The sequence below is a fragment of the Electrophorus electricus genome, chromosome 7 (assembly GCF_041902795.1).
Source record: "Electrophorus electricus isolate QZ-2024a chromosome 7, ASM4190279v1, whole genome shotgun sequence".
NCBI classification, from domain to species: Eukaryota; Metazoa; Chordata; class Actinopteri; order Gymnotiformes; family Gymnotidae; genus Electrophorus; species Electrophorus electricus.
The window spans coordinates 28,945,001-28,964,499 of record NC_137503.1 but is presented as its reverse complement, the minus strand read 5'-3'; the positions used below and the strand labels follow the sequence as shown (position 1 = coordinate 28,964,499).

At 44.9% G+C, this 19,499-nt stretch overlaps 1 protein-coding gene across 4 annotated transcripts in view; it reads right to left on the bottom strand.

The window, feature by feature from the left end:
* Positions 1-19,499, bottom strand: part of klhl29 (kelch like family member 29) — a 136,170-nt gene that overhangs the window by 26,428 nt on the left and 90,243 nt on the right. For all 4 annotated transcript variants that reach the window (XM_035524689.2, XM_026997772.3, XM_081717934.1 and 1 more), the window contains 3 exons: positions 16,401-16,597; positions 14,059-14,318; positions 178-376 (listed from right to left, as the gene is read on the bottom strand). In XM_035524689.2, the coding sequence (XP_035380582.1) occupies positions 178-376; positions 14,059-14,318; positions 16,401-16,597 (656 nt within the window). The remainder of the gene's footprint in view (positions 1-177; positions 377-14,058; positions 14,319-16,400; positions 16,598-19,499) is intronic.

Genomic DNA, 19,499 nt, shown 5'->3' with positions numbered 1-19,499 from the left:
AAAACATAGAGGGATATGAGAGAAATCAACATACCCAAAGCTGTTCAAAGTGAAAGGCTGCAATCAGCAGGGGTGGACTATCAGCTTGCCTAAACTAGGCCAGGCTGGATGAGCAGCTCTGTTGAAAGCAAGGCCAGAATGGGCCAGAATGTGCTGGATGTGGCCCAGGGCGTGTACCTGCAGACAACCTTGGCCGGGTACGGGGCGTCTGCATCTCTTGACGCGCGTGCGGGAGCATGTGGTACCGCTTGGCCTCGTTGACCAGGTCTCGGCACGCCTCCGATGACTTGATCAGCTCCTCGTTGTCCACCACGTTCAGCAGGTAGCTTGGGTGGATGAATGGCAGCCTGACCACGGCCAGCAGCTCTGACACATGCTGGAAGAGAGACAGAGTTAGTGGAGGGAGCAGAAATGAACACATGGCAGCTTTAAAATAGAGTTGCTTCAGCCAAGCTAGAGCAAGGCTGGGCTTTCAAACGGCACTTTAGTTCAGGTCAGCTTCACTCTATTGTGTCTGTCAATCAATCCTTTTGTCTTATCTGTAGCATCAGCAATGACAGATACTACCGTGTGCGTGTGTATGTGTGTGTGGGTAGCCATCTCAAGGGACAAGCCAGGCTGATAAAGGAGTTACCATGGTGAGCATCTTGGCAGGTTGAAGGCTTGCTTGTTGAGAGCAAGGGCCCTACAGGGTGTTTACCCGCACCAGTGTTCAGCTCTTCAGACCTGAGCTGACAGTGGTAGCTGTCTGGCTGCTTGCACGCAACTGCGCTGAGTTTTTTGCCCCACCCATTGCTAATGCCCGTCTGGACAGGTGGCCTGCCCCAGAACCTGCAGCCACAATCTCATTAAGAGCCGGAGCAGCAGGATCGCTGTTAGTCCCCACTCCGACCTTGGAACAATGGCCATGTCCACTCCCTAGCCTCTAGGGATTTGCTCGAGTGTGTTCGGTATTGACATTACCCTCCAGAGCTCACTACAGACCAGCGACCTCCAGCCATTTCTCTTCATTTCCCACTCCCAAACAGCTTGTTTAGCCAGCATTTAGTTGTCCAAACACCACAGGGCTAGAGGCCAGGTTCAAGGAAAGCGCCTCAGAGCTATGTCACACATGTTTGCCAAGTCTTGGCTGTACTTCAATCCTTTGTCCTACATATACTTCTGGTAAGACACACAAGCACTGTAGGTAAACTTTCTGGAGCAGTTCCCTCTGAGTTGGCTGTTGTCCTGCTGCCTGGCGGTGATATGCCTATGCAAATTCAGTGTACATCTATTAAGGTATAAATTGGCTGGCACAGGAAACATGGGCAATCAGCACTGCCTCCTCCTGACTCGGCGTTCAGTGGATCAGTGATGGTTGTGGCAATTGTTTGCACCGGCTGATCTGAAATAGTATCACGGCATACACCAGTCCACCTGTCCACCTGCCCATCCACTTGCCCATCCATTCATCCACCCTGTTTGTCCACCTGCCTGTCCACCTCTCTGTCCACCCATCTGCCTACCTGCCTATCCAGCTGCTCCCACTCTCCTCTCCTTTGTCTTTCCTTCTCTCCACAGTACTGCCAGTGCTGGCCCAGCCAAACAGCTTCAGAGTGGTTAGAGCAAATAATCACTAACTCCCAGGCCAGGTCGCCACCAAGAACCGGCGAGAGCTTTAACAGGCAGCACAGGGATTTGTGTCAGCGCTCAGAAATTGGACACGCCAGGAAAGCGCTGATGGTCACAAGTGGCCGAGTAAATGATCACAGCGAAGTGTGCAGCACGGATCTCCTCCAGAGCACCACACCTGGGCATGGAGGACAGGAGGAAGTGGCGCAGGGAGGCCAATTCCAACGCCGATGAATTATGGATGGATTCAGCTGGACCTCTGGCCATCTTCAAAATGATGGTCCACGCAGCGATCAGTGCGGCTGCTTGGGCAGTACGGGCCAGTGTGTGATGGAGGTGCTTGGCTTAGGGCTGTGAGATATGATGATATATATTGTGTGATGACAGAATAACATTTTTTTGTTTCAAATTATGTCTGTCGTTTGTTTTTTTTTGTTTTGAAAATGTCCATTTTTACATGTCAGATTTTGTGTGTGTGTGTGTGTATATATATATAGAGAGAGAGAGCGAGAGAGAGAGAGAGAGAGAGAGAGAGAGAGAGTGTTATAGACTGCTCTTCCCCCCATAAGTCACGTCGTATGGCCCACTGCGTGCAGGGGAATTCACAAATGTACTGTGTTTGTTTTTGGTAACCACGCCCCTTGGGATTGCAGACACATGTATAAGGTTTAATGTTAATGTCTTGTGTGTCTATTTAAACCCCTGTCTGTGTGTGCTCCCTTTGTTTGTCATTGTCGCTACCTATGTCTCTTTGTCAGTCGTTAATGTAAACCGTAGCTGTAGCACGTAACGTCTGTGTTTGTTTCAACCGTTTTATATTGCCCCGCGCCCTGCTGCACTCGGGTCAGCAGCGTGATAGATAGATTGATTGATAGATAGATAGATAGATAGATAGATAGATAGATAGATAGATAGATAGATAGATAGATAGATAGATAGATAGATAGATAGATAGATAGATAGATAGATAGATAGATAGATAGATAGAGATGTTCAAAATTGTAGTAAAGTGTGAGGTTTCGGTCCTGCATCAGCTGTGCAATCAAAGTGCTATAATATGTGCTACAATTCAAACAGCTCTATGTCAAAGAGTATTATAAGTTTGGCATTGCTATTGACCATATTCACATTTTAGACCTATATTTATTTTTTTTTGTAACTATAATTGAAAAGTGTTTTCTATTTATTTTATGGTCGGCTAACCACACCTGCATACACTAATCATTAATTTACACCCACCAATCACCCTCCCCAATCACTCACGTATTAGTTAATTGTGTCCCTATTCCTTTTTTCTTTTCCCTGTTTATTTCTGCAGGTCCCGATGTTCAGTGCTTCACATTTGCCTCTGTGACACACCATTCTGGGCTTGTCTTGCTCTTTTCCAAGCCTGTATCCTGTCGCTAGCCTCTGGGCTTACCTAGTTACCCATTAGGTTGTTTGTCCTACTCACAGAATTATTTTATTTTGAAGCTTACACGCCTGCTCAAATAAATGTCTGCCTGCCTCTGCACTTGGGCCTTGCTCCCTGACTCACCATGTAATGCAGAACCTACAAATCAGAGTGCTTTGAATGAGACCTGCCTGTTCGAGGTGCTTAGCCTGCAAGGCACCACCATCAGCACATGCTGGGGGAACAATGTGATGAAATCCACCAGATCTGAGCCTGTCTGGATTGCTTGTCTAGCTAGATGGAGGCTCTCTCGGTGAGTCCAGAAACGCCCTAAACAGTAGTCCTGTCAGTCCTGTATCTTGTGGGTTTCACTCTCACTACATTGCTATTGTGGGATGCGAGGGCTTTCTGGTCCAGTGTAAACTATTTTGTGTACCAGCCAGTTCTGACTAATGATGCCAAAGGGGTGTTTATGGCCAGTTAGCTCAGTAGGAGAGCCAATACCTGGAGAACCATGCTGGTGGCCACTGGTCCTTGCTTAGCCACCACTACATGTACCAGCTGAGGGTGGTGTTTCACCATCTGAAGTGATGTAGAGCATGTGTTCAAGCTATGGCTCAGGCAGGCTCTTGCTCAGTGGCAGAGTATACCCTTGAATTTCACAAGATGGCAACGTGCTGGAATAGGAAGCCCTCATAAACGTATTTGTGGAGGGCCTGAGGAAAGACCTCCATGTGGAGCTCCCTGGATGAGATGATGGATCAAGCCACCCTGTACGATCATCTCCTAGAGGAAAAATGTTTCTCTTTTGGCCAGGGCCCTGATTTACTCCATTGCAGCAGGGAGTTTTATGGAGCAGGGATTGGCTTGAGAACTCGGAATGGAGGTCGATTGCGATGCAAGCACTGGATGGAGGACCTGTGGAGAAGGGCCACATCACACACCAGACCACCCTGATTTTGTTGCAAACCAGATCCATACACACTTTTAATATCTTTCCTTTTAATTGACTCCCCTGCACATCCCAACACCTTAGGGCTCCCCTGGCTAAGGCTGAACAATAATTCTTTGTTAAGAAGAAAGATGAAGCTCTCCACTTCTGCATAAACTACAGTGGCTGAAATGCCCTGCTAGTGAAATACTCTCACACCTGGCCCCTAGTTCCAACTGCCTTAGAACAGCTCTGAGCAATGAGGTACTTCACCAAGCTAGATCTATTCAGTGCCTACACTCTGATATGCATTAGTGAAGTGGTCGAATGGAAGACCTCCTTTAGTACATTAACCAAGTCCTTTGAGAGTTCCTGGGTAGATCTGTTGTTATTTATATTGCCAATATTTTCATATACTTGCCCTCTCTGGAACAACATGTCTGTGATGTGCATCAGGTCTACACTCTCCTGTGCAACCATCTGTACTGCAAGCTTGAGAAGTGAGATTCACCTCCACCAGGTACATTTCGTGGGCTATGTTATAAAAGAGACCTCCATCTGCATGCAGTACAACAAGGTCGAGGCAGTAACACAGTGCTCCCTGACCTCAGATCTGCAGCGAATTTCAGTGCTACCCAGAGTTTTTGTAGGTGGTTCATCCGCTCTTTCAGCTCCGTGGCCCTGCACCTTACTAACCTGCTCCAAGGCCAACAGACCGGACTAGCATGGTTATCGGCAACAGGGAATGCATTCACCACCCTCAAAAGGGGGTTTGCCACCACTCCTGTCTTTCAGCATTCTGACACTATGTAACAGCACACTTCCCCATGGCCTAGGCCACGTAGTTCAGCCTGCTCTACCCCCCTTGTTAACCAATTACCAATCACACATGCCTCTTGTTTGTACCTTGTTAGTGTATATATTTAAACCTTTGTGTGTAGCCTAGGTTGTTGGTCATTGTTTCTTGCATTGTTTCTCTGTCCTGTGTTCTTTTTGTATTACTTGTTCTAGCATCACTTTACTGTAAGCCCGTATATGTTCATTTACTATCCGATGTTTGCTCACCGTCGTTTGTGTTTTATATTCACTTTGAATAAATGTCATTCTGTGTACTTGGCTCGCTCTGTCCCATCCCTCGCCCTTGATACTCCCCTGTGTCAATGCCTCCAATGTGGGAATGGGAGTAGTGTTATTGTAGCAATCCTGTTGCCTTTCAAGGAGTGACCAACACCTTTGTGACCGACACCACCAACCAAAATCCACAGTGATTTCTCTCATTACATACAAATCATCACATATCACATATCACATATCTGGTGGACGACACGATTCCAAGAACCACCATCAAGAAGTTTCCCAACCAGAAGCCCTGGGTGGACAAAACCATCCGCGAGGCTCTGAACTCTCGCACTGCTGCCTACAACGCGGGGATCATCAGCGGGAACATGGACGAGTACAAGTCTGCGGCACACGGAATGCACAGGTAGTGAGGGAGGCGAAGCGGAGCTACGGGAGGAAACTAGAGACACAGTTCCAGTAGAGTGGCTCTAGATCCCTATGGCAGGACTACGGACGATCACGGACTACAGGAGCCCACCCTCTGGACTGATGAGTGCGGATGAGTCTCTGACGAACGAGCTGAACACTAATGCTAATGCTAATGCTAATGCTAACAGCGCTAATGCTAGCAGCCTTAATGGTACTATCGAAGCAGCCAACGGCGCATGCGCAGAGTCCACCATAGAACAGCGCCTTCTCATCATCACGGAGAGTGACGTGAGGAGAGTGTTTAAAAGGGTGAATACCAGGAAGGCGGCGGAACCAGACGGTATCTGCGGGAGAGTCCTCAAAGCCTGCGCAAACCAGCTAGCACCGGTATTCACCGACATCTTCAATCTCTCCCTGACGCTCGGTATCGTCCCGTCCAGCTTCAAGCGATCCACCATCGTCCCCGTCCCGAAGAAACCTCGACCCTCCGGCCTAAATGACTACCGCCCTGTTGCCCTCACATCAGTCGTGATGAAGTGTTTTGAAAAGCTAGTCAGAGATTTCATCACATCTTCACTGCCAGCCTCCATGGACCCACTGCAGTTTGCATACCGCCACAACCGCTCCACTGATGATGCAATTGTACATCTGCTCCACACCACACTGACCCACCTGGACAAAGGGAGGGGTAATTATGTTAAAATGCTTCAGCAGAGCGCATCACTCATACGGAACTTCCTGACCTGCAGACCATCTATTACAAGTGGTGCCATTCCAAGGCCAGGAGGATTGTGAAGGACCCCACCCATCCCAACAATAGGCTCTTCTCTCTGTTGAGGTCAGGGAAGTGCTTTCGCTCCCTGAAGACCAAGACAGAGAGACTGAAGAGGAGCTTCTTCCCACAGGCCATTCTGGCCCTGAATCAGGGAAACTGATAAACTGTGGGGACCACCACCACTATGTAACATGTAACTGTAAATATGTTCAATTGTAAGATGGAACTGTACATTGTGTACATACATATATATATCCATATATACATTGTGTATATAAACATAATATACATACATTGTACATACATTGTTAATATATTTTGTGTATATATAGAATATATATTTCTCTATGCACCCCGTTTTTTTTGTTTTTTTTCCTCAGTTTGGGCAGAGCACTCTCAAACCATTTCACTGCGAGTTATACTGTGTATGACTATGTATGTGACAAATAAACTTAAAACTTGAAACTTGATATCGTCCTGGTTCCAAGAACCTCAGACTAACCTCATACCAATTTAGACCCCAAGCCAAGCCAACCAGGAACCAATTTTACCCTTTTCCTGCTTCCGGGGGGCTGCCGGGTGGGATTGGGACCACTCCGTTACCTGAGCCAACCCACATGCTCTCTGTATATCTGCAAATCAATGACATCACGTACAGGGTCAGTCTGCCTGGGGGTACCTGTGTGGCCTTGTCCTTCCACGTCTCAGCCCTCAAGCCTGTTCCAGGTCTGCTAGAGGCCACTGATCTTCCCACTGGCCCTCCGCCACTCTTGGAATTCGAAGGAGGTCCCACCTACAGTATCAACACCTATAGGCAGGACTACAGGCAGCACAGAGATTGGCTGTGGTGCCTGGTGGACTGGGAGAGTTATGTACCTGAGGAGGAGAAGAGCTGTACGCTGGTCAACCAGATTTTAGACCCAAAGCTGACCTAGTCTTTCCAATGCTCTCACCCCTCTAGGCCCACCGCTTGTTGTTTGGGTCTTTCAGGGCCCTTTGGGGAGGGTATTGTCAGCACACATCCAAAAACCCACTCCTGCACACACTGATTACCAATTTACACCCACCAATCACCCTCCTAAGTTACTTCCCTGATGCCAATCACCAATCACCAATCACAATTCATTGTGTCTCGTTCTTGTTTTCTTTTCTGTATTTATTCCTGCAGGTCCCCATCTTCAGCACTTCGCATTAGCCTCTGCAAGAGACTACACCATGCCATTCCTAGCTTGTCTTGCTTCAAAGCCTGCAGTCTGCTGCTCACCACCCGCATGGCACAATTTAATTTTTTGTTTTATATTTTACATGTTATTGCACATCTGTACAAAGGCTCCAAATAAAAGGAGAAAAGTAATCAAATATAAGTACGTTTTATTTTTTGAGTACATAATTCAATGCAATAAGAAATACTTCCATGTGGTCATTTAATAAACTACTGTGTTATATTGTGATATGTATCATTATCTAGATAATTATATTTGGATATGAGATTATGGTCATATTGCACAGTCATAGAGGTGCTCCAGGTAAGTGTGGTCACGGTGTTGCTATTCTCTGGCCTTTTTTTGTGGTGTGCAGTGCAGTATTTAGGCCAGAGCCTTGCTGATCACATCATTAATACATCCTCACCCTGCCCACGCCATGATGCTCTGAAGCCTGCTTATCACACCAGGCAGTGTGAGCTACTCAACTTCCAATATACCATATGTATGGCTAAGATCAAACAAGCTCACTCCAGTCCATCATTATACATATAAGTCTTCTTTACTACTCTTTGCCGCAAGTACACATGCACACAAACGCACACAAAGAAATGCTCTCATATGGCTGCTCAGTGTGCCTGCCCGCTCATTTACATATGTATCCAATTTCCACATCTGGACTCCCCCCACGTGTGAGGCTCAATTAGCTGATGAGTAGGGCATGAGTGCTGCATCTGCTGCCGGTGTTCAATCGATGCTAAAGGGCCCTGCCAAGCAGCATTCAATCAGCTCTGTCACCCTTCCATCTAATGGACCCACATGGAGTTGGCACTACCTTGGCTGTGAATCAGCACTAATCCCATAAATCCATGGCCAGCCCGTGCCTGGAGAGTGTCTGCATCGCTTTTACGTCCTATCCCCATGTCAGGTGGCGTTAGGGACCACACGGGGAAACTATGCCCGGCTCCTTGGCCGAAGAAGCTCAGGTCACTGGGAGGACGAGGGGAGGGTGACTGTCTAGAGGCTGAGTAAACTGTGTTGACAATGTTGACAATGTGCACACAAGAAAACTAAGCCAGCATTAGTGATCAGACGATGTGGAGGTATGGAGGAAGAGCTTCTAAAGATAGAGAGCATGATTCAATTTGCCCTTCAGTCCCTTTCTCTGCCTTTAGCAGAAGTGCATGTTAAGCAGGCTTACACAGAACAGATAGGTGATAGATAAGTTTATTAATCCCTGAAATATTGGCACACACACACACACACACACACACACACACACACACACACACACACACACACACACACACACACACACACACACACACACACACAGAGTATGCATACGCACATACCCACAAGGACAAATTCACCCAGTGGAGGCAAGTGTGTTCACCAAACTTGTCCAATATGCAAGAGATATTGCCTTAAAAGTGTGCCAGAGCATGGCCTTCATCTGCTCTGCTCTCTCTCTACACACATATGGGTGCATTCACCACATGTATGCTCACACAGATCACTGCTGTTGTGCATGGTACATATATGAACGCAGCCTGAAAACATATGACAAAAATGGGAGGACAAAGCAACTCAAATGCTTCATTTCCAACACATCCACATGCTCGCCCCCACATATCCACACATGACATATTTGGACATATTTACGCAAAGGTGAAGAATAATCATTCTGACAGCATGTGGGGCAGATATGACAGAGTCAAGGTGTGAGCATGCTGGGAGTCCTCACACAAATGAAAAATGCCCATTGAGAATTTTCCATTTCATGCTGTCAGCGGGCACCACAGCATGTGTGAGAGTGTCATCACGTGGCCCTGTGTTGTCTTTATACAAATGATACCTGCGTGGTGAGACATTATTTATTCCCCTTTAAATATAACTGCAGCTAGACAAGAAGAAATGAGGCAGTAACATTCCCTTACACACACCACACACATGGATGCGCACTCACACTCGCGCATGAACACACACACGCTCGTGCATGCTCACTGAGTTCATCTGGGGGGTATTCCCCTTTGGGGAAGAAAGGGAACCAGAGACAGAGGGGGAAAAACAGCACAGGATGAACAGCCTCCACAGAAAGCCTGGGTTCCGCTGGCCTGGCGCCTGGAACTTGACTTCACAACCATAAAGAAGGTGAAAGAGAGATGGAGCAGGGAAGACAGAGTCTCTGCACACTCTGCAGTCAGCAGCTGCTGCCCTAACCCTGGAGCATTATGGAGGAATTTAGCCACGGCTCACTTACCACATGTGGGAGTATTTATGTAATTGAACATTTTATGCCATGAAAGTTAAGTAGATGCAAAATATCTTGATGAGGCAATTAAATAATTTACTTAAGGATACAGCAAACATTCACAAATTCTAATGGTGGACTGATTAATTGGTTGGCCAATTAACAGGGCCAATTAAATGCCATTTTGAGATGTCTGGCACCCGCTAATTTTTTTAAACCAGGTTTATATATTTTTATAAAGTTTAGGGATTTTTTTTTTTTTTTTTGCTTTACTGTGGACATTTATTTATTTAATATATATTTTTTTAATTAGTGCACTGCAGACTTAAAGGCTAAAAAACACCTAATTATCCTCCCTGAAGATTTCGCATTATCTTAACTACTGAAAAAAATGTATATGTGAATTAAAAAGAAAATAACATGTTCATTTCTTTAAAAATTGTGAATTCAAATAATTGATGGAAAAACTCCAGAAAGTTGCCCAGTGACATCACTGGTGGACAACACCACAATCAAACCATTATTAATGACTTCGACTGTGAATTTTCCAGTGCTGGTTCTTCAGATTCCCAAGATATTTTTGAGTTTGATGAAGATTATGAATCTGCAGTGACAGTGGGGGTGACTGTATATCATAACAGTGAAATTCACACATTTAGATTTGAACCAGAGATACAAGAAGATGCACCACAGTTTGATTAACTAGCTAGCTACTGGTTATATTCCTCATTTTACTAGCTTGTTAGGTACCTAACTAACCTAACTAACTAGTTAGCAGTGCTCTCTTTTGCTAATAACCAATTTCTTAGCTAAGATAGCTAATATATTTGCTTTAGTGATCTAATATGTGTTATGTTAGTTTATTCATATGTGTATAGGTTATGTGTCTAGCCTCAAAATGTATGCATTATCATAGATCTTCTCTTCAACCTGACTTACTTCAGTGAATTTCTAGTGTACATTGAAAAAAAAAAAAAAAAAGAAATAAGATGGCAAAGTGTTAACCAGTCAAGTGTTTGGAAGGATGTTGGATGAATATGGGAAGTGTAGCTAGTTAGCTAAATAACAAACATTGGAAACTTCGCACTGAGCTATTAATGACAAATTTTCAGTTATCGTTATTGTTGTAAAAGCAATATATCTTGAATTCGCATTCATAAGATATTCTGTAAATCTCTAATGCCTCTATGTGGAGTAGATTTAGCAAGTCAGTCAGTTAATTAACCTAGCTAGCTAACCCAGTAAGGCTAGTTAATGTTAGCTAATGTCAAATAAAATGTGCAAAGTAATTGCAGAGGATCTTGAACACCTCTCTTTAGTTTATTTACATGCCCATATTGTGAGAAAAGCAGCAGTCAACATCCAGTCATCGTGTCAGCCCAGCTTTCCAAATCCTATAGTTGTAGTAATTTTCAGGCATGAAACAAGCACTACTGATAACGGAGTAAACAGATGGTCCTTTCCAGTGTGCCCTTTTAAATTTGACACATTTTGTCCATTTTTTGGATATTTTGGGATCTTTGGGCTATTTATGCACAGGGGTCCCACTGTACACTGAATTATTGTAGCCAAAGACAACACCTTTAAGTCATTTTGCATCACCTACAGTTCAACTTCTTGAGTTGTTGTCTACCATCTACGTCACAGGTATAACAGTTATGACAGATTACGAAGACAGCAAGCAAGGAAAAACGAAAATTTTTAAAGCTGTATTCCTTGAGTTTGTAAAAAAAAAAAAAAAAAAGAAGTTTCCTAAGTATCAATAATCACAGATCAGAAACTCAGCTTTCGCTGTATTTATGTGATTGTCACTTTCATATTAACTAGTGCTTAACCTTTAAGTAGAGTGCAGATCTACTTAAGCAGAGACAATGCACACAATAATGGCGTCTCATTTATTATTATTATTTAGCAGCATTTTATCAGATGCAAAAAATCTAACAACAACATAATATCAGCATTATATTTTGGCATTAATCGGCTGCCCTGCTCTCTAAATAATGGCAACGGCACTGGTCTTTGAAAAACGTATATTGGTCGATGTAAAGCGGCTTTGGAGAGAAAAATCTAAAGTGAGTTCTGCAAAGTGCAAACGCCTCCAACCATGCTCTAATGTCAAACATGTCTTCCCCAGCAAATAAGTTCTATATGCCAAGACTCTGAACAGAACATCAGTGGCGACACTTTCACTATTATTTCTGACCAGTGCATTAGATGGACCTTCACTGGGTGAATAGCAGCTTGTAAAAACCATCATTAAGCACTCTTTTCAACCGCATATTAGTTCTACCTTCAAAAAGAGCCTTAATTAATCAGGACCCTTTGTTGAACGTCCTTAGCAGGTAAGATGATGCGTAGGCAGAAATTGACCCAGCCATGCCTTTAATAGGCCTGTTGGAAACGAAAGTGGCTACTCTGGGTGAAAGCACGTGGACTGCACCACAGGCCTTGAGGTGCGGGGGGGGATTGGGTGTGTGTGGAGACCCCCCATCACTCCGCTCTTGCTTGCTCCTTCATATCCTCAGCGTTGCAGGGTCAAGAACTCACTATTTGTCCAAACCATTGTTTGGACTTTGTTTAGGTTAGGCTCAATGTAACGGGTCCATTCCAGTATACATAAGCTCAGTGGAGCTGAATGGCTCCTGAGCAAAAGCCTTATGTTAGACATTTTTTTTATTCCTGTCTTTGTTACTGCAAAGATGTAGGAAGGTAAAAACAATGATGTTAGGCAATGTTCAGTATTAGGCTTCAATGGCTTAGCACAAGCCATTTGATCTCGTATCTAATAATAATCTTGAGACAGAATAAGAGCTCTTTTATGAGCATTACAGCAGGATCGATCATTCACATGACAGGTAAAATCTTTATATGTCCCAAGCCCCATGTGCTGGACTATTTGTAGCAGTGTTATTCTTCCTTGCAGGTCACTTGGGAGCTGTGTTGGGACTAGAGGAAAAACTGACTCACTGTGTTACACTAATGCAAATTAAGACAGGAGATGAAGAATTGCCCAATATGGATCCATGCATCATCACACATGGAGGCAATGCTTCAGATCGTGGCTGAAATTAAACCAAGTACTCAGGCTGCTCACAAAGAGGGTGGGCACTAAATCAGAGGTAATTAGCTAGAAGCGAGAAAATGACTTGTTTACTTACAACTCTAACAAAATGAGCTGTTTTTCTTTCTCTTTTTTTTAGTCCATTCCTGTCACCTATCTCTGGCGCAAACATGCGTTTTCTCACCTGCCTCTCCCTCCTGTGTTCTCAGGCTCCAGCTTTCCTTTTACGTGTTAGATTCTTAGGTCTCGTTTTGCCGAGTGGAAATTGTGTATTTGTACCGTTCACACCAACAAAGGCCTGCTATGAACAACAGAAGATATTCTGCCTCTACCTTTTTTTTTGCAGGCTGACTGTGACAATTGGGTTCAAATATATCCTTGGGAAATGTCACAAGTTTCAATCAAAATACTTCTATCAAGGTCTAGCCGAACCAGGAGAAAACGAGGATGGCAAAATTGTGTGCATGACCCAAAGTCCTACTGTTGGGTATAAACACAACCGCTGACCAGTACTGGCCTGTTTCATGGCAATCGAACGCGATCTTGGGAGCGCGTGAGCTGCGTATTAAGCAGCAGCTCAGCGCCACGCTGCTGTCACGCCTGGATCAGCCTCACTGCTCCGTCACGATTCCAAAGAGATGCCACACTGTCCCCTGCCTCTCTGACTGCAGTGGCAGCTTTGGTGAGCCTCACTGCTGTTTAATCTTCGATAGAAGCAACCTCCATCGTCTGGTGGAGCGTACAAAAGAAGGGCAATGCCCGGAAGAGCTGCTGACCACTCCCACTGCTGCAATCTCCCAACCCTGCCCCCACCCCACCACACCCCACCCTACCCCACGCTCCCCTCCTGCTGCCACCCCCCACCCCGAGCCTAAACTTTCTTCTTTCAGTGAGATTTGAAGAGTGGCTATTGAACTGTCTGGAGCCTCGTGCGTGGGTCTTTTGATCCTTGAAAACGAACAGAGGCACTCCAGGGGGTTGGTCAGCCTGCTGTAGTTTACACTCACACTCAGAGAGGGCCCAACTCATGCTCAACGCAGCACCCGCAGAGCACATTCCACTAACATCCCTGGTTAGCGTAGCTGTTTTTCACTGGAGCTCTAAGTATGAAACACTTATGCAGTCCTCTTATGCTGTGAGACCAGCTCTTATGCCTGTTCTGAACATTTAGCTGGGATCCTCATTGAGTGAGAGCACAATCTAAACGTGAGTTGCAGTCTCATATTCCCCTAGCAGCGTGGGTGTTCAGGTCCCTAACGCAGTCCTGTACATGCTGACCATCATTAAACAATACCTTCGCCTAGTCTTGTGCCTGCACCACTTGAGGACAAGGAGAAACTCACCTGAACTCTGCTGCCAGGGTCCCTCTTGATCCATTTGATGACAGTCTCGTAGACCAACTCCTCGGCCTTGGTGTTGAGGCTGTCGTTGGACAGGTAGCCGATCAGGTCCTCCTTGGAGATGCTGAGAATCTCGTCCTGGCCGGCCACCTCAGGGAAGTTCTGCAGGGCGAAGGCTTTGGCCATGTTGTGCAGCTCTGTGCAGCACATGGCCTCTGCCATGGCCAACACGCCCAGGCAGTTCCCCGCTGTCAGCTGCTTCTCTGAAAGCCACAAAGAGGAGAATGAAATACCCACGTCCGACGCTCACATCCATAAAAGATCACAAGGCTTGAGGGGCTGCAGGAGGGGGGCAAAAAGGCAGCAAAGCTATCTGGTCTGTGTATCTGTGAAGCTTAGAAGAGTGTTCTGGCTCAAAGCGCTCCAGGGACAAACATCGGGCAGAATCGATTGAGCAGAAGCCGGCTGGTTGGGATGGCATTCCGGGGATTAGTACTGGCAGGTAAAGCTCTTATTGGTGCCTTAAGAGCACGCACAAGCCGGATGAGAGGTCGACAAAGACATCAGGACCAGCCACCATGTCATTGCGGAGTCTCATAACTAAGCCCATATTTGTTGAGAACTCAGATGCATGAAATGCGGCATGATTCAAGCAAGAAATGCTCTCATGTGACACAGATATAATGCTGAAATAATTACACTCTATTCAGAACCTAGTCAATTTTAAGGAAATGCATAATCAGTTATAATATATCTAATATAATATATATGGCACGGTACGGCCCCTCAAATGTGTGTCTGTGTGTCTGTGTCTGTGTGTGTGTGTGTCCGTATTGCCACGCCCTCTTGTGTTGTGCACCTGATCCTTGTTGTGTGGAATTGTCATGAGTGTATATAAGTCTCGTGTCATATCGTCAAGGTTGTCAGTGTTTGACCCACGTAGTGTGCTTGTGTGTGTGTTGAGTCGTGCTTGTTATTAAAATGTATGTTCTGTTTAAATGTGCCTCATCCCCGCATCCTCCTTAACCTGTTAAACGTCACAATATAATATAATGTATGCATTCTCTGACCTCACTGAGCTCCCTGTTACAGTGAGAAGATCTTATAGTGCAAGAATCTACCAAACATTACTTATTACAAATAACCAAAAATGTAGCGCATGTGAACTGATGTCTACACAGTCACATTACAGCCAAATGCAGCCCAATTTATGTCTGGCCAGGGTAAATATGTCTGGTTAGGGTAGATGCATTTTTATTATGTCTGGAATGATGCAGAGCTGTAGCATGCCATCCCCCATAAACCAGGTCAGATGCCTGCTCCATGAACAAAGGGGGAAGAGGGTTTTTTCTGGACTTTTCTGCCAGGGGCAATAAATGGCAGGCTGCAGACAACCACAAAGTGAGGCACGAGCCCAGCACTGGCATGGAGTATACACACACACACACACACACACACATACATGCACAAACACACACTCACACCCACACAAACCTGTGTGTCATTACCAGCACTGAGGAGCAACACTACAGCTGTAGAGGATGTTGAACAGCTTGCTTCCCTGCATGATTTCTATCCACACATGGAACTTTTTGCAAGCCATTGTTGCATGTGGTTCTGACAAAGTAATACTGGCCTTTCCAATACTGATGCTGACACTGAGTCTTCTATAAGCGAGAACACTCTTCAGCTACGTCTGTATTATCAGCAGGTTTCCTCTGGTGGAGTTGTTCTGAACTTTGCAGAACCTGACCTGCTTTTACTCCTCCATTCAAAAGCATCAAGGTCTCAGTCATACACTCAATTCTCTCTCTGTATCCTGCTGCCTCCACACAATGCCATAGCAAATTCCCGGACTTGAGGGTAAACAAAAAAAACCCCATCAATATAAGGCAAGGATGCTCCACCCCTTTGCACATGACCTCTGGAGCCCAAGATCCTCCTCGCCTCCTTCTCCATACTGTGAGAACAAATGCCAACAATGACTCAAAGCAGCGGAGCCCCAACTAAAACTCTACTCAGCCTCAACCTCTGACCTATTTGTTCAGTGCTCTGAAGCCTCGGCCCTCCTTGTCCTGTCTCGCGGCTGTCCAAGAGAGCACAAGGATCACGCCCTGTCGCTGGTCTCCTCCAGCCTAACCCAAGGCCTTATCGACCTGTCCGAATACAGCTGATGTGTGTGCCATACTGTCACACTGGATTGACATTTCACCACAATTGTTCTGTGACCTTTTAACAAATCAATCAGTTGCTGGGGAAATGCAGAGGTTACATCTTGCTTTCCTGGGTGCCAGAGGGTGCCTGTGAAGTTGGGTTGGAGGGGGGGGGGAGTCTCAAGTCCCTACCTAGGAAAGAGACGCACACTTTGCAGAAGGTGTTGAACTGGAACTTGTTGGCAGCCTCCAGCAGGGTTTTGGCGTTGGCCGAGTCGATGACCAGCGATCCAGTGTACACAAACTCAAGGAGCATCTCCAGCACGTCCGCACTGATGCTGGTCATCTTCAGCTCCAGCTTCTCCCCACTCCCCGTCTCTCCGAGGGACCTGCGGCACCAGAAGAATGATCCTTACAGAGCCTTACAACCACTCACACACACTGACACTCACAAACTCTCTCTCTCTCTCACACACACACACACACACACACACACACACACACACACACACACACACACACATACAAAGAAACAAACAAACAAAAAAAAACCCAAAAACCCTAGCATTAAAAAAGCATTGAAGGAAGGAAATATGTTATGCAATTTCCCACAGGCATCAAGAAGGCAGGAAATTGTCTTATTTTTAATTTTCTTTTTGAATCAAATTCACAACACGTGTTTCCTGCAACTGAAATAAAATCAAACATGAAAAAATAAATTATTGCTATATTGCACTCCCTATATGGTATGCAAGCAAAAGACCCTTGCACACAGGCAAGCACACGCACACACACACGCACGCACACACACACACACACACACACACACACACACACACACAAGGGTGCATGGAAACGCAAAGAGAACAGAACGGGAGGTGGAAGAAATGGAACAAAGACAATGTGACTGCATAAACGGCACATCCTTATGGGGAAAAAGGCTGTGTAAACCCTCTATTACATTAATGAGCTCTAGCCACCACCTAAGACCCATTCACATGCCACACTGAGTGACTTATAGCCCCTGCTGACTCTCTGATGATGTCATTCAGATCAAATTGCACTGATCAGTTTAAATGTAATAAGTCTCCAGGGCGGACGGCAATGATGTGTGAGTAATGGTCAGCATCGGGGGGTTTTATGCTGCGTGCAGAAGAACAGCTCACTCAAGGACAAGGCCAAGAGCAGTAGAATTAATATCCAGCCAGCAGCTAATTCTGTTTCAGCATCTGTGACAACACAAAGCTGCTCTGCACAGATACTGATGTGGTTTGGACAGCGATGAGCATTAACATGTTCAAAGGTGGACTGCCACCTCATATTAGAATGGCTTAATACCATGTATTCTTTGAAATACTGCAAGAATTGCAATAGTATATGTTTATATTATTAACAGCATAGAGAAATTACATATACATTGTACCTTGGTAATTACAAATATACAGTCAGAATTTAATAAGTTTAAAAAAGCTAAAGTGAAACCCATCTGATAGATGGATAGCTATAGATGTATAGATATAGCTATAGTATGCAGTATAGAGACCAACATCTTTGGCTGAAGTTTAAAGTCTTAGTTTTGTAGGTAAAATTAAGGTACACTATTTTATTTTGGTTATTTTGACAATAATATCAGGAAAGCACAAAAATTGTCACTAGTTTAATTCATCAATTCCCTTCAAAAGTATATTAAAAAAACAAACAAAAACAAACATTCTGCGCTTCAACAAAAAAAACTTACATGCAGAGACCACCAGGCATGAAAATCAGACCAAGAGACAGCCAGTATGGTTGGTAGTGACAGAAGAGAGAGACAGACAGCCAGTATGGTTGGTAGTGACAGAAGAGGAGTACAGTTGAGAGAAGGGGGGGGAGAGGGAGGTCAGTTCTGCCACAGGGTGCCAGCAGCCATTCTTCATGGGGTGGGGCATGTTCCATGACTGGGCCTGGATCTTTCAAAATAAGAGACCTCTCCCATTACTTCCCCACCAACCCGGAGTGGCCCCCCCACACACACACACACCACCCTCCACCACCAACCCTCCCAAAATGCCCCTCATCAAAATCACAGCTGCCATTTTCACCGTATCTCCCTGTGCATGAACATGTGGGTTTGGAGGACATTATTAGTCTTCTTACAGAGTGGACTTGAGGGGGGAAAAGGGCAACTTGAGAGGATAACGTGCAATTATGCTCCTGGAACTACAGCCGAAAAGTCTGAGGATGTTACTCCCTCCTGAAAGGCAAAGAAACGTCAAGAGTTTGTTATTTCCGTCCTCCCTAATTGCTGTGGTGATGTTTTTTTAAGATAATAGATGGGGGTGTAGTCCTGGGTTAAGTTATGGAGGTGTTGGAGAGAGAGAGAGAGAGAGAGAGGGGGGGGGGAAATAACAACAGAAAAAGAGACAAATAAAACAATAGCATGTTCATCAACCAGGTCAATTAGTGCAATCTGAATCGGCTCGGATAGCAGTTTGCTTTGTCTGGGCACTTTTGTTATGGAAATTGATTTTTAGCTTTGGAGAGAGGTGCATATTTATGTAGCTTCTGATTGCAAGCTTGTTTGTAAGATAGATAGATAGATAGATAGATAGATAGATAGATAGATAGATAGATAGATAGATAGATAGATAGATAGATAAGATAGATAGATAGATAGATAGATAGATAGATAGATAGATAGATAGATAGATAGATAGATAGATAGATAGATAAGATAGATAGATAGATAGATAGAGAATGTGTGCATGTACTCTCTGTGTGTGTGTGTGTGTGTGTGTGTGTGTGTGTGTGTGTGTGTGTGTGTGTGTGTGTGTGTGTGTGCGTGCAGAAAATAGATGAGCAATAGAGCAAAAAAGCGAGAAAGAAAACTGTTTACTAAAATGAGCATCTGGGTTTTTTTTTTTGGTTTTTTTTTTCCCAAAGAGTCTTTTTTTTTTTGGTATAAGCAGCCGGTATGAGACTGGTAGGGAGTTGTGTGATTGGGAGGGGGTGCTCATGCATTCTTGATTAGTCTAAATAATACTTTTATTCTAACTGTGTCCTGTATAAGGCTGCAGACTATAATTTAGCTGTGGACATCCGGAACACTTTGCCTACTGTTGATTCTGAGGCTTATCCAAAGCACACATACGGTGGCAAAGAGAAAAACACACACAAAGGGAACACATTAATTCTGTCTTCAGTGGTAAAAGATGATTAAACATGAGGATGGAAATAGCAGGCAATGCCTGACTGTAATTATGGAGTTTTGTTTGGGCTTGGCAGTTTGTCAGCAGCATACTGGGCTAGATC